Source organism: Electrophorus electricus, chromosome 18 (assembly GCF_013358815.1).
Source record: "Electrophorus electricus isolate fEleEle1 chromosome 18, fEleEle1.pri, whole genome shotgun sequence".
Classification (NCBI taxonomy): Eukaryota; Metazoa; Chordata; class Actinopteri; order Gymnotiformes; family Gymnotidae; genus Electrophorus; species Electrophorus electricus.
In genome coordinates, this window is record NC_049552.1 from 16,419,137 (window position 1) to 16,433,639 (window position 14,503).

Genomic DNA, 14,503 nt, shown 5'->3' on the forward strand with positions numbered 1-14,503 from the left:
CTGGGAAGCCCAACACAGCATGTGAGAAATATTACAGGTGTAAACATACAGGAAAGCCTTTTTGTTACAAAGGGACATTTGCAATAATAACAGACTATAACAATTATGGATTAAGTTTATTTTCATTCATGCATTTAATTATATTGTATGTGTGTCACATCAGCTAGCCACGCCCGCCTCGTTCATCGTCTCCTGAATTCGGATGTCTTTCAGCTATTATTCCTATTTAGATCCTGGTTTAATCCTTCTTCTCCCACTTCCTCATTGTGTGTGTATTGTCTGTGCCTCAGCGAGGCACACTGACAAGTTTTGTTTTGTCTCTCTGGGGTTTTTGGATGTTCTTTTGCCTGCTGTTTTGTACCTTTTCTCTCCCTGTTCTGGTTACGTGAACTGTGCCTGCCTTTGGTGTAGCTGTTTGGATCTGCCCCATTGTACTGTCACTTTCTATTACAAAAAAACAAAACAAAGAAAAATGCTGATGCCTAGTGCTTGGATTCTAGTCTCAGCCTGTGACTATGTGTGAACTGTGCACTTCTCTAGATGCAGTGAAGGCTAGCTGTGGCAGATTTAAAAGGTAAAGTACACTCAACATGACCTCTCAGTACACCTGTTTTCAGGCTGCTGTGGTGTAAATTCACAGATTTGTACAAAAACACTTAGACATTTACGTCAAAGGGTTTAAAGAACCTACTTTTGAATGGCCTTTGTTCAGAAGTGTTCAGCTGCAATATTATAACAGTATTTTAACTGTATGGTTTTCCTTGAGCATTTTTAAACCCCTCGGATGACTGTTGGCATTGTGGACCTGTGTATGGTCCTTAACCAGTACAGATCAGAATTGGGCAAGAATCTATTTATTCTGACCTGAACAACTGATTGACTGAAGGTGCCAGTGACTAGAGCATCAAGGACTCTTACTGGGAGCCATGACATTAAACATTTGCTTATCAAAAAAAAAGCAATAAGGAACAGTAAGAAAACAATGGGACAATGGAGCATGTTTTACAGTTCGGTTGGTTTAAATTATACAAGTCCAAACAGAATTAGTTGAAAACTGTCAGTTTTGACATTTGACATAAGAGACCATACAGTTTGCGCAAAAATATGCACAAAGATGCGCAAAGATATGCAAACATACGTAAAGATGCAGAAAGATGCACAAAGATACACAAAGATGCACAAAGATACACAAGGACACACAAAGATGCACAAAGATACACAACGATATGCAAAGATGCAGAATGATATGCAAAGATACACAAAGATGCAGAACGATATGCAAAGATGCACAAAGATACACAAAGATGCACAAAGATACATGGTCAAGATACAAAAGTTCTGTCACAGCTTTTCCTCACACAGGAGAGATGAAGAAACCCAACAGGCTCAAGATAATCCCAGACATGAAAGAGCTCCAAATTAAAAACATTCAGAGCTGCAGTCACAGACCAAATGCAAAATATGTATTACAAAAGATGGCATTCGATGCACACTTACACTCTAAAAGTTCAGCCTCTCTAATATGTGAACTGCTATTTGCTACTCATTTGGGATGGAACATTGTGGGTTGGTCAATTTTCGTTTATAGTAGATTTTCATGAGCACATTAATGCTTAACCTATAAGTAGAGGCAAGTTTGGGGAATGTGTGTGTGTTTGTGTGTGTGTGTGTGTTGTTGAAGTCAAAACATGCCACAGACAAGTCTCAACATCTGGAATTCATCCCAGCTTGCAAAGGAGACTTCATGGCTTCAGCTGGGATTTCAGAATATTACGTTTGGTTTCATTTTCTAAATATTACCTCAAACACAGAAATACAAAGACAGCTAATTCTGTGAGAAGACTCGGGGTAATACAGGGCAGAAATGACCTAACGGCTCCCATACGTCCCCTGTGCTGACACTGTGTACCTTTTCCATGGTGTAGGAATTCAATAAATGGAAAATGCTTTGGTCTTAAATGTTTATTTGTACAGCTAAAGTGACATTAGGTCCTCTGGTAGAATGTACTGGTTAGTGTGGGAAAAGAGAGCAAGTGATATGTGCCTTGTATGTTCCTGCAGCAATATAGAGAACATTTACATTTACGGCGTTTACCAGAGGCTCTTATCCAGAGTGACTTACAAAAGTGCTTTGTCATTTCCTCATAGAATACATCCTAGTACAGTACAGTAGGTTAGAGTCCAAGATACCAGTGAACTAGAATACTGTTGAAATATAGTGATCAATACTGATGCCTAGAAGTGCAAAACACATATAAGCTCTATAAGAGAGAACAATAAGTACTAGAGTTAGTCAACATAAATGCAGTCAACATTAATGTAATAAACAATACCCTACAATAAGTACTGGAGTTTTCGTTAGTTAACACGGGAGCAGGATCAGTGGTCATTTAAATATTCCACAAATAGATGGAGCTTCAGTTTGTGTTTGAAGACTGCAAGGGACTCTGCAGTCTGGACAGCCAGAGGAAGTTCGTTCCACCATCTAGGAGCCAGGACAGAGAATAGTCTCAGTGCTTGTCTTCCATGAGACTTGAAGCATGGTATTTCAAGCGGAGGTTCTGAGTACTCGAGGTATGAATCGGGCTTTTGCCATTGACATCACGTATGGGACATCATGAGAGACTGGTCCATTTTTGGCTTTGTAGGGGAGCACCAAGGTTTTGATTCTGATGTGTGCAGCTGCTGGAAGCGAATGAAGGGAGCGCAGCAATGGAATGATATGTGAACTTCAAAAGATTGAGGACCAGTTGTGCTAATGCATTTCATGTGTAGTCTGAGATGCAGATATGTTATAACTTAAGAGTGTGTGCTTACAAGAACTACAGCACCTAACAGTCATATGAACACCAGAGAGGCCAGTCTTATCAGATAGGCCAGGCCAACTGAGCCTGCATTTGTGGTCAGTTCAGTATTTTAAAAATGTGCTTCCAGTGGCATTTTAGGATTCCCTGAAAAGAAAAATGGCCAGAAATTCAGAGAAAGGGGACAAACTCCACCACTACCTCACCACCTTTTTCACTTGTTGAACATTAAACCAAGGTTTCAGTGCGCAGGAATAGTAAAAAATTTATTTTCCTTGCACAACACAGCACCGCAAAAGAGGTGCCTTCCACCACCAGAATGGGTGGGTGCTTTCTTAAGCAGCTCTGAGCAGAGAACGTGACAGTGTCACAGGAGGTGAAACCTTGCTTTAGGAGAACATTTAAAAACGTCTATGGCATGATGGAATGGGCTGATGAATCTCTGTTCCCTACAGCCACTGGAGTTCAGATAGCAATTAATGTTCAGATCAAATGACCACACAGGGAAGGAACAGGCTGATCCAGGTTATTTTGGTGTGAGATTTGAATGGCAACATAACACAAACTGGTTTGCACGCAGGCATCTCTGTTAACAATCTCAATGTGTTATTGTGGTCGGCAAAATGGTGAGAGGATATTTAAGCCCATAATTACTGGGCTGCAGGTTGTGATGATACAGTGAGAAAGAGGAGATTGGAGGCGGTGCTTGGCACTCTCAGTGTGATCTTTGCCTGGTGGGTGATGGAAACCTCAGCTACAGATCAGCAATGCTCAACTCCTCATTAGGAAGGATAAACAACGGATACTACCTCAGCTTCCGCGGAAATCCCTCATGGGAATATGGAAAAAAGGCGTGTCTGCATCATCAAATGGCATTGATCATGTACATAAGTCATGGGACATAAGCCCAGAGATATGGCAGTTCACTACTCCTCTCCTGCACTAGTTAGTGCAAGCACAGACGATCCCGTTTGTCTTGCAGGGAGAGTGACTGAGCACAATGGAACATGATGACACGGTACTTCATGAAAGCCAGGTCACGAGAATGTCTCTGAATGATGCTGACGAGCATGAGGGACTAACAATTAACATAATGATTAACATAACCCCAACAATTAACATAACCCCAATGATTAACATAACCCCAACAATTAACATAACCCCAATGATTAACATAACCCCATTGATTAACATAACCCCAATGATTAACATAATCCCAATGATTTTTAACTCCTATCTGAAAGGATGCAGCAGTTGGTTCCACATGCAGAGGGGTATGCAGCAGAAATTAGTTGTTTTCCCTGTTCCTGCCATTTTGTTGATGTATGAAGAGACAAGTCTGATCATCATTGTGTCTTAATAAAGCAGTATCTATTATTGTTTTCACTAATTTATAGTACTACTGAATGAATGTCTAGGAGTAGATAAGATACCCACTCTAGAAACACATGAGGACAATAGCTATTCTGTCACTCGTACAGCGAAATACCTGTTGAACATTAATGAGTTTGAAGCTGCAGCTGTTCCCAGGTTGTGTACATTGCGTCATTCTCGGTCCTGGGTAAACACGCACTGTGGTGATGTTTGCATCAAGACTCATTTGTCTCTGCTGTGTAAGAAGGGAGCTCCCCACAGAGCTCCCCACCACTTACCTGTTGTATAAGTGTTGCACAGTCAGAACAGGTTTAACGGCTCCTCTGCCCACGAGTGCTCATGATATATTTTTAACGCCTCTAAGAAAACACAGTAATATTTAATATTTGCATAAATGTCGCATTTCAGATTGTAGGTCTGTCCCAAAGGTGAGAAACAGTGCTTCCTGTAAGAACATCAGATGTTTCAAGAACAGAATGGTAAAGAGAAAATAACCTCTTCTGTCACAGTGAAGTGGTTATAACAGCTGCACAGTCTGAACAGGATTTCGGGTTGTTAGCCCTTTTTAAGAACCTCCTGATATTGATTTTATTCAGCGAGGTTCAGTGGTGACGTCGACAGTCTCTACAGTGTTCTGTGCAGTTGTCATACAGGAGCAGCCTGGACTGTTGAGCTGAGCCTTGCCCAACTAATTAATACTAATGCTGAAACACATAACTCAGTTAATACCACACACAATTTTGGGTTGATTTGGGTTTACTATATCACCAGCTACATCAAACACAGGGAAAACCATGAGAGATGTTACTAGGCCCCTGTGCAGAATAACAAGTCTCTGATGAGCTTCTCTTATGTACATTATGTACAAAAATGTCCAGACATGACAAGTGGTCATGTCGGAAAAGTCTCTCTATCGTCACTTCCCATCATCTCATGCTGTCTTTCCCAATTCGGATTTTCCACGACAAAAAACAAAGAAACTGAAGAAAAGTGCTTCTGGACAATTTTATTTTCTTTTTCAAAATTGACATCTCAGAACCCAGTAGTCTAATCACCAGCCAATCCAACAGTTAAATCCTGTTCAGTATATGAGTTGTGCTTGAAAGTCTGAAGGTGGAGTCAGTGCTCTGTGGGCGGGTCCCTGCTGGAGCTCCGCCTCTCCTCCCTGCACCTCCTGTCCAGCTCCTGGAGCCCCTCTTCCAGCTGCTGGACTGCCTCCTCATCACCAGCCGCCCGTGCCAGTGCCAGCGCTTCCTCATACAGCTTCAGGGCCTCCTCAAATGCACCTGGACCACAGCACACCACAGCCATCAGCAAACACACACACCTGGACCACAGCACACCACACACACCTGGACCACAGCACACCACAGCCATCAGCAAACACACACAGCTGGACCACAGCACACCACACACACCTGGACCACAGCACACCACAGCCATCAGCAAACACACACACCTGGACCACAGCACACCACACACACCTGGACCACAGCACACCACAGCCATCAGCAAACACACACACCACAGCCATCAGCAAACACACACACCTGGACCACAGCACACCACAGCCATCAGCAAACACACACACCTGGACCACAGCACACCACACACACCTGGACCACAGCACACCACAGCCATCAGCAAACACACACACACCACAGCCATCAGCAAACACACACACACCACAGCCATCAGCAAACACACACACCTGGACCACAGCACACCACAGCCATCAGCAAACACACACACCTGGACCACAGCACACCACACTCACCTGGACCACAGCACACCACAGCCATCAGCAAACACACACACCACAGCCATCAGCAAACACACACACCACAGCCATCAGCAAACACACACACCTGGACCACAGCACACCACAGCCATCAGCAAACACACACACCACAGCCATCAGCAAACACACACACCTGGACCACAGCACACCACAGCCATCAGCAAACACACACACCACAGCCATCAGCAAACACACACACCTGGACCACAGCACACCACAGCCATCAGCAAACACACACACCACAGCCATCAGCAAACACACACACCTGGACCACAGCACACCACAGCCATCAGCAAACACACACACCACAGCCATCAGCAAACACACACACCTGGACCACAGCCATCAGCAAACACACACCTGGACCACAGCACACCACACACACCTGGACCACAGCACACCACAGCCATCAGCAAACACACACACCTGGACCACAGCACACCACACACACCTGGACCACAGCCATCAGCAAACACACACACCTGGACCACAGCCATTAGCAAACACACACACCTGGACCACAGCACACCACAGCCATCAGCAAACACACACACCACAGCCATCAGCAAACACACACACCTGGACCACAGCACACCACAGCCATCAGCAAACACACACACCTGGACCACAGCACACCACACACACCTGGACCACAGCACACCACAGCCATCAGCAAACACACACACCACAGCCATCAGCAAACACACACACACCACAGCCATCAGCAAACACACACACCTGGACCACAGCACACCACAGCCATCAGCAAACACACACACCTGGACCACAGCACACCACACACACCTGGACCACAGCACACCACAGCCATCAGCAAACACACACACCACAGCCATCAGCAAACACACACACCTGGACCACAGCACACCACAGCCATCAGCAAACACACACACCTGGACCACAGCACACCACAGCCATCAGCAAACACACACACCACAGCCATCAGCAAACACACACACCTGGACCACAGCACACCACAGCCATCAGCAAACACACACACCACAGCCATCAGCAAACACACACACCTGGACCACAGCACACCACAGCCATCAGCAAACACACACACCACAGCCATCAGCAAACACACACACCTGGACCACAGCCATCAGCAAACACACACACCTGGACCACAGCACACCACAGCCATCAGCAAACACACACACCTGGACCACAGCACACCACAGCCATCAGCAAACACACACACCTGGACCACAGCACACCACACACACCTGGACCACAGCACACCACAGCCATCAGCAAACACACACACCTGGACCACAGCACACCACACACACCTGGACCACAGCCATCAGCAAACACACACACCTGGACCACAGCCATTAGCAAACACACACACCTGGACCACAGCACACCACAGCCATCCGCAAACACACACACCTGGACTACAGCCATCAGCAAACACACACACCTGGACCACAGCACACCACACACACCTGGACCACAGCACACCACAGCCATCAGCACACACACACACCTGGACCACACCACATAACACATATGATCAAAAGGCTCTAAATCCTTAATCTATTTACTAACGAAGCATAAACCAACACCCATCCACAATCATTTGATTAGCAAAACACTGTGGCAAAGTTGCGAATACCAAGACAAAAAGGTGCCCATGCATGAGAGACACCCGACCCCTGACCTTTGTGCATCAGAATGCCTGCCATGTTGCCCAGCAGGACGTGCTGGTCAGGGTGGCCGGCCACCTGGGATAGCGTCACAGCCCTGTGCACGTGGGCCAGAGCCTCCTCGTGCTTCCCCTGGAGGTCCAGCACTGTGGCCAGGTCACTCATCAGCACCAGTGTCTGGAAACAGGACAGAGACGACCAATCTGGGGCATCACGGCCATCAGCTCACAGCTCCTCTTAAACCACAGAGATTAGCTCATTATTAGCTCAGAGCTTTAATTCATTTCCTGCTCGTTAATTCATGTACACACAACTGTATAAAATAGTAACGAGTCTAGTGTATGGAAAGCTTCATACATTTATGACAACATACAAATGTGAACAAAGGACAAGGCCATCATCAATAAAATCAATAAATACAAACAGAAGAATATATGTGCAGTGTACAACACAAATCAGGAAAAGAGCTGGATGACAGTAGAAACACATGTACCCAGTCGACATACCAGGGCAGAGGAACTTGATTGGAATAGACCATATGTAGTACCATGCTCTGTACTGATGCTTCACTGAGCAGCGTAAAAGATCAAAGTGTGGGTACCTCACTGAGTCATGCTGGCAGTCCTGCCCGGACAATAACTGCAACAGAGTAACTGAGGCTGGGCCAGGGTACCTGTGGATGGGCCTCACCCTGCTCCTCCTGGCAGATGATCAGGGCACGGTGGTAGTCCCTGCAGGCAGCCGTGAAGCGTCTTGCTGCCGTCAGGTAGCGTGCACGTGTGTCCAGGCTGAGGCCAAGGAGCAGTCGCGTATTCTTCCGTTCGTCTTCTGCCGGAGCCACATCACACATCATATCACAGGTCACTTAATTTTGCAGGGTTTTTTTAAAGCCACAAAAATAGTACAAGATAACTAAAATCTTTAAGTTTCCCCAAATGCCTACACGGTAAAGTTAGACCTCTGGATCAATACTCTGACTGATCTGCTGTCAGTTGTATTGTCATATAGCCTAAATGGAAGTTATAGACAAGAACATTATAGCAATCACATTTTATTTATAAGGTGAAAAACAGTCTGGCTGGGGCAATATTTCTGTGGCAATAAGGGTAACTCATCTTCACTAAAGTCATCTAAATCCAATCCTGCATTCTGTCCCAGATGGAGATCCTGGGCGTGTGACAGTGCTGTGATACCTGACACAGCATATGCAGGAAGAGCCTGGTGTTTCTCAATCTTGGCCTCTAGTGACTCTGTGCAGAACTGAAATCCATGTTCTGCCAACTCATTCCTATACAAAACAACAAAGTGTTGAAACTAACAGGAAACACTGGAATGACACTTCAATCAAACGGTTGAATGAATGAATGTAAATATGTGTCTTAAAATGGTTATTTTATGGTCCTAGAAAGTACAACAGTGCATAGATTCACGTCTGGTCTATGTTGCCGTCCTGTGCATCTCGCCTTATGTGATTTCTGTGGCCTGTATAAGGACCCTGCTGGGAGAATACAGCAGCCTGTCCAAACTTACACTAGTGTCAGCAGAACTTTGTGTGGTTTGCCTTAGTATCTTAGTATACAATATGTTTGTTTGGTTTTTGTGATCTTGGCTGTGCTTATCTTGTCTTTTGATATCCGTAGTCAGCTTTTGTTGTGTATATGTAGGTTTGTATGTAAGCATTCACTGGATTTCACTGTGTTGTTTTAATTGTGATCCCTGTGTTAGAGTACATGTTCTAGTGTATGTTTATGTATATAGTTACTGATTGTAGAGAGTGGTTCCTGTTTGTTTGGGATCGAGGTTATTTTCTGTTTATTGTCAGGGAGTTAGTGTAAGATTGTATTTTATTTTTGTTTTGTTAAGTGCAATTAGATGTGGTGTTTCTTTTGTAGTGTAGGTTTTGTTTGTTATGCTTGCATTCAGCCATTCCTGAAGCTAATCAAGTGTGTTTGTGTGTGTGTGCGTTTTATTCAATACACCTCATCTACTAGTTTGTTGTTAAGTGATTCCACATACCATACATACCATCCCACTATCAGCTATCAGTCTTACCATCACATCGCTGTTGTGACCTCACTGCCTTGTCAGGGTTGTAACATGTACCCTAGGGTTAGGGTTAGGGTCGGGGTTGGGGTCAGGGTCAGGGTCATGGTTAAGGCTTTGGTTGGAGTTAGATTTAAGGTTAGGATTGGGGTTAGCATTATGGTTAGGGTTGGGGTTGGGTTGGGGTTAACCTAAACAGGTTAAAAGGGTTAGGGTTATGGATATGGTTAGGGTTGGGGTTAGGGTTAACCTAAACAGGTTAAAAGCTATTCTTTTCTTTTTTTCTTTGCAAAAGATAGATTTAACAAGCCACTGTAAATTAATAACAATATAACAGACTATCCACTTTATTTTCTGACAGAGAAGGGCAGGAACTCACTTGTTTTGAGAGGCATATATGCTGGCCAGTTTCAGGGACATTTCAATGATTGCATTGTCATCCTGTTACCATGAATCATACACAGAAAACAGGCACAGGTCATAAAGACATACTGTAGCACAAACAGAGAATGCATAACCAAAATAATAAAAAACACACAAATAAAATTAAGAGTCATATTCATGCCATCTGTAGGTGAATATATACACTGCAGTATGGCAAAGCCTTAGTTCACCTAAGAACATTGAGGATTTATTTGATAAAACGTGGCCAAACGGTAAATCCTCCTGGTTTTAGCTGGTCATTTCCCCTCTGTGCAGGTGATGTCGCAGGTGCAGGTGTGCAGAGCGGGCTCTGTTCTGGCCAGTTTATATATGAGCACATGTAGGTCTTAACATATCATACTGAAACACTTGCAAGTCAAACTTGCGAAGAGCTTTGGGAACCAAACCCGTGTTGTTCTAGCCATATCACAGGATATAAAATATCTTTTACAGAAACACAGGAGAGATTTTCCTACTTTTTATTGTATTACGCGTTATTTGCAGTAGTGTTTTATTGTATTAATTGTTTATCTGTTATACAGTGTTTTTACATGCTAATAACCACTAATGCACAGATAGGAAATGTATAACTTCTTGGGTATCCTAACACATCTAATATTTTTATACAGTATTATACATGTCAAAGACCTTAAAGATAACACACACACACTCACATCCCACATAATCGCCTACCTGTGGAATTCCCCCAGCCAGCAGCAAACTCACACACTCACTCACCTCTGGCGTTCCGCCGGACAGCATGAAACTCATGGCTGCTTTGAAGAGTTTCTCAGCCTGCGGGTGGAGGAGAACAGCACAGGGGTCACGCACCTGTCCTGTCTTGGACGTCAAAGGTCAAAGGGCAAAGTGGGGGCAGGGCAGAGGGACGAGAAGGAAATGTCGTCCCTCTTACTCACATTGTCCAGCTGACCCTGTACAAAGGCCAGGTTAGCCATCTGTGGGGGAAGAATGTTCAAATGACTAAGACACCAGCCACTCTGTGACTTACACACACCGAACACTATTCTGGTTCCGCCCGATACAGTGATATGGCTCAATTCACAAGGACACAGAGCTGTACCAGGCTGTAGGCGTAGAGGATGGCATCCTTATTTTGACTCTGATGGGCAAGTCCAAGCGCTTTATGCAAGAAGCTGTTTGCTGCGTCTAGTTCTCCCAGCATCATGTTGTACTGTGAATAACAGAAACAAACTATTATTACCTTATTATGTGTGTTGATCTCCTTCATATAGATTCAGGGCAAGTATGAATTACCCTTCATCCATTTCGATTACAACCAAACAACCAATTTAAGCAAACAGTTTTTGTAAATCTTCCGTAAAAACACGACATTTTATGTGTGTTTTACATGTAATTTGTGGGAGAAAGTGTGGTGAGACGTGTGGGATCACGTCTGTTTACATCAGGATTGGTTTCGTATAATAAAGCTGCAAATTAATACAAAAGATTGTGAACATTACAAGTTAAAAGTGACCTGACATTACACAGGAGCTCCATGTGTCTACACAGACCCTCGTGATAACACGGCACTGCTCAAGGAGCTACCTTTGCTTTCCTTAAGAGGAGAACAATCTCATCCTCTGTCTTCTGTTCCTCAGTTCTCTTATCCATGCTTCCAAACAGTGAGAATGCTTGGGACAAAAAAAAAGGTTTTATATAATCAGGAAATGGGGGGGAAATAGATGCAAAAGCTTGTTGTAATAGCTAACGTCACAAATAGGCCTGCCAAAATAACGGGTACACCCAAGTACATGAAAAATAATAACTTTTTGTAAGCAGACACTTTAAAAAGATGTGGGTCCAGAGATAAACAGTGACAGACAGAACATCCAGAGATAAACAGTGACAGACAGAACATCCAGCATCACTGTGATCATGATGGCATCAGGCTGGAAGATACGTCTTTCTTAAAGAAGCATTTTATACATTTCTTCATGCATTTTCTCAAATAATACACATGCACCATTAACTCGGTTAATCACATGCTTTTGATCTCGAAACAATTTCCAAAAGACGAGACAAGTAACTTTAAAGGAGCAATAAGTCATCCTCAAATTATGAAACTGACAGCATTATACTGACACCTAGTGGCCTGGATGTTTCAGAGATTCTGTACTATTTTAAACATGACTGCCTCCATGTGGGGAGCATAAACTGCTTCATTTGAGGGCTACGAAATAATTTGACTCCTCATTTCACGTGAGCTGCACTTTATAGGAAAAAAAAACACTTTCATAAATACTGTTTGGTAGCGTTTGGTAGTAAAATGAGTCTTTTATTTGCAATGACTATTCTTCACGTTATCAAACGGTAATGATACTGACACCCAACAGCCTGGATGTAACCGAGACTCTGAAGTAAACCTGAGCAAATGGGCGAGTTGTTTCTTTAAGTCTATTAGCTTGGCCGTCTCCCCAGTGGCTTTGTCAGCAGAAAGAACGGAACGTACAAACGGGACACGCAATCTTAAATTAGCGGGGGCGGACAGAAAGGACAACGCTAGTCATACCGGCACCGGACAGACGAAGTGGAGCTCGTGAGATGACGTAATGCACGCTTACCCACGGCGCTCCACAGGGCAACACAGCGCGAGCGAGTCGCGCGTGTCGTCCCGCTCCTCTCATCCGCGCGCCGCGCGCTTGTGCACAATCTGAATGACGTTCGTCCCTGAGAGTGACCCACGGGCGAGATTAACGATATCCCCCGATACATCGTGTGCGTTCTGCAAGGAGATAATCCAGGAAGCCAACAACGTCTCCGTCCCTGTCTTAGCACGTGAGAACAAGCTGTTTGTGAAAACAGGCGACAGCTGGAGGGGAGCGCCATGTTTCTTTTAAGAGCGTGCAATGACGTTATATAGTCACGTGGCATGGCAGGCTGGGGTTAGTCAACTCAAAACGTCAAATGGACCAAATTCAGACGAAATGTACAGTGTTTGAACCTTAAATAGATGCCTAGTAAATGAATAAATAAATGTGTGTGTGTATATATATACTGGTAAAAAAGTTTTTTTTGGTGATTTTTTGTGAAATGCATTCTAAAGTAAAAAAAAAAAAAGTTTATTTTATATAGTGACTTTCTGTTCAAGAAAAAAAAAAGAAATTCATAAGCAACATAAAAGTAAAAACAGTCTGTAATGAACAAGTCAAGTCAAATGTATTTAAATAGCACTTATTACAACATGAGTTGTCACAAAGCAGCTTTCGGTTTGGGTTCAGATCCCCAATGAGCAAAGCTATGGAGGCAAGGAAACATTTCTGGAGGAAACTGGTAGTTACTTTCCACTGAACAATTTTAAATATCATTTTTTGTCAATACAAATGCCTTGTATTTCACTGGTTTATCAGATCACCTCCTACTCCATCTACCACAAAAAATCTAACTGTAGAAAGTCTAACTGCATAAAATCTAACTGTAGAAAGTCTAACCATATAAAGTCTGCGCTCTGAATGCTTGTCAGTTAGGACATTTGCAACATTATGAAAACAGCAAATAGAAAAACGACTTACGTTGTCCGTGGTCAGCACTTTAAAGAGCCAGAAAGATGAGTTTCATGTTTTCTGTACACTACCAGGCTTAAATGCTGCGGGCAGATGTCACGTTTGGAGAGTAAAACATTATTATGTATTTCTAGATCAAATTCTAGATCAAAGCTCTGTTAGCTGGATGCGTTCTGCTAGTGTTCCATTTTTAGGGGTTATCACAGGCCACTCTAGATGTGTGTGTGCTGCATAAGAGCATCCATTTTGACTTCAAAAGAGAGGCTAAGATGGGGCATTAATGGGCTTCAGGATTTTTTGTTTAATCGTTGATTTGTTTCCATAGTTTGATTTGGTTGGCAGCAAAATCCTGATGCATGTTTTTGAAAACAAACATCGAAAATTGATACTAAATTTGATATTAATATTGTCATATTTAAAAAATATAAAATGTTGGGCATAGGTCTGTTGAAGGGACTGAATGGAAGGAGAATTTCAGCGTGGGACCAAGGCCACAGAGGCTCTGTGGGTAGAGAGATGTGCTAATACAGATCTGTGCTTCATCTGCATAAAACTTTAACTGGAAACCATGTTGGCAGATAATGGCACCAAGAAGATGCATATAAATGAAAAGAGACCAAGAATAGAGCCAATGGACAGCCGTTGTGTGAATACAATCTTTAACGTCAACATTTGTTAATACAGAACCTAAATGTGTGAATACAATCTTTAACGTCAAGATTTGTTAATAAAGAACCCAAATATGTGAATACAATCTTTAACGTCAAGATTTGTTAATACAGAACCTAAATGTGTGAATACATTACCTAAACAGAGTTTTTAATCACAATTTGAGCAGCACATTCACGCACCAAGACAACTTTC

The 14,503-nt window shown here is 43.4% G+C and overlaps 1 protein-coding gene across 2 annotated transcripts; it reads right to left on the reverse strand.

Moving 5' to 3' along the window:
- Window positions 1–5,164: 5,164 nt before the first annotated feature.
- ttc19 (tetratricopeptide repeat domain 19) lies at window positions 5,165–13,754 on the reverse strand. 2 transcript variants are annotated; one of them, XM_035536522.1, is made up of 10 exons: window positions 13,649–13,754; window positions 11,685–11,770; window positions 11,200–11,310; window positions 11,036–11,074; window positions 10,857–10,913; window positions 10,075–10,136; window positions 8,846–8,940; window positions 8,326–8,480; window positions 7,667–7,829; window positions 5,165–5,464 (listed from the first exon to the last, which is right to left on the reverse strand). In XM_035536522.1, exons 2-10 carry the CDS (start codon window positions 11,748–11,750, stop codon window positions 5,298–5,300), a joined length of 915 nt encoding a protein of 304 aa, XP_035392415.1. In that variant the 5' UTR covers window positions 11,751–11,770; window positions 13,649–13,754; the 3' UTR covers window positions 5,165–5,297. The 2 variants fall into 2 exon arrangements, with proteins under 2 accessions (XP_035392415.1, XP_035392414.1); XM_035536521.1 differs by lacking the exon at window positions 13,649–13,754 and adding an exon at window positions 12,701–13,023.
- Window positions 13,755–14,503: the final 749 nt, after the last annotated feature.

Bases quoted from the DNA above. Each gene is read 5' to 3' on its own strand.
- ttc19 (XM_035536521.1), bottom strand. From the start codon at position 13,010: ATGCCACGTGACTATATAACGTCATTGCACGCTCTTAAAAGAAACATG. The intron at 11,311-11,684 runs GTAGCTCCTTGA...TGTTATTCACAG, and splicing joins TCCTCTTAAGGAAAGCAAAG to TACAACATGATGCTGGGAGA. The intron at 10,914-11,035 runs GTGAGTAAGAGG...CTCCACCCGCAG, and splicing joins TACAGGGTCAGCTGGACAAT to GCTGAGAAACTCTTCAAAGC.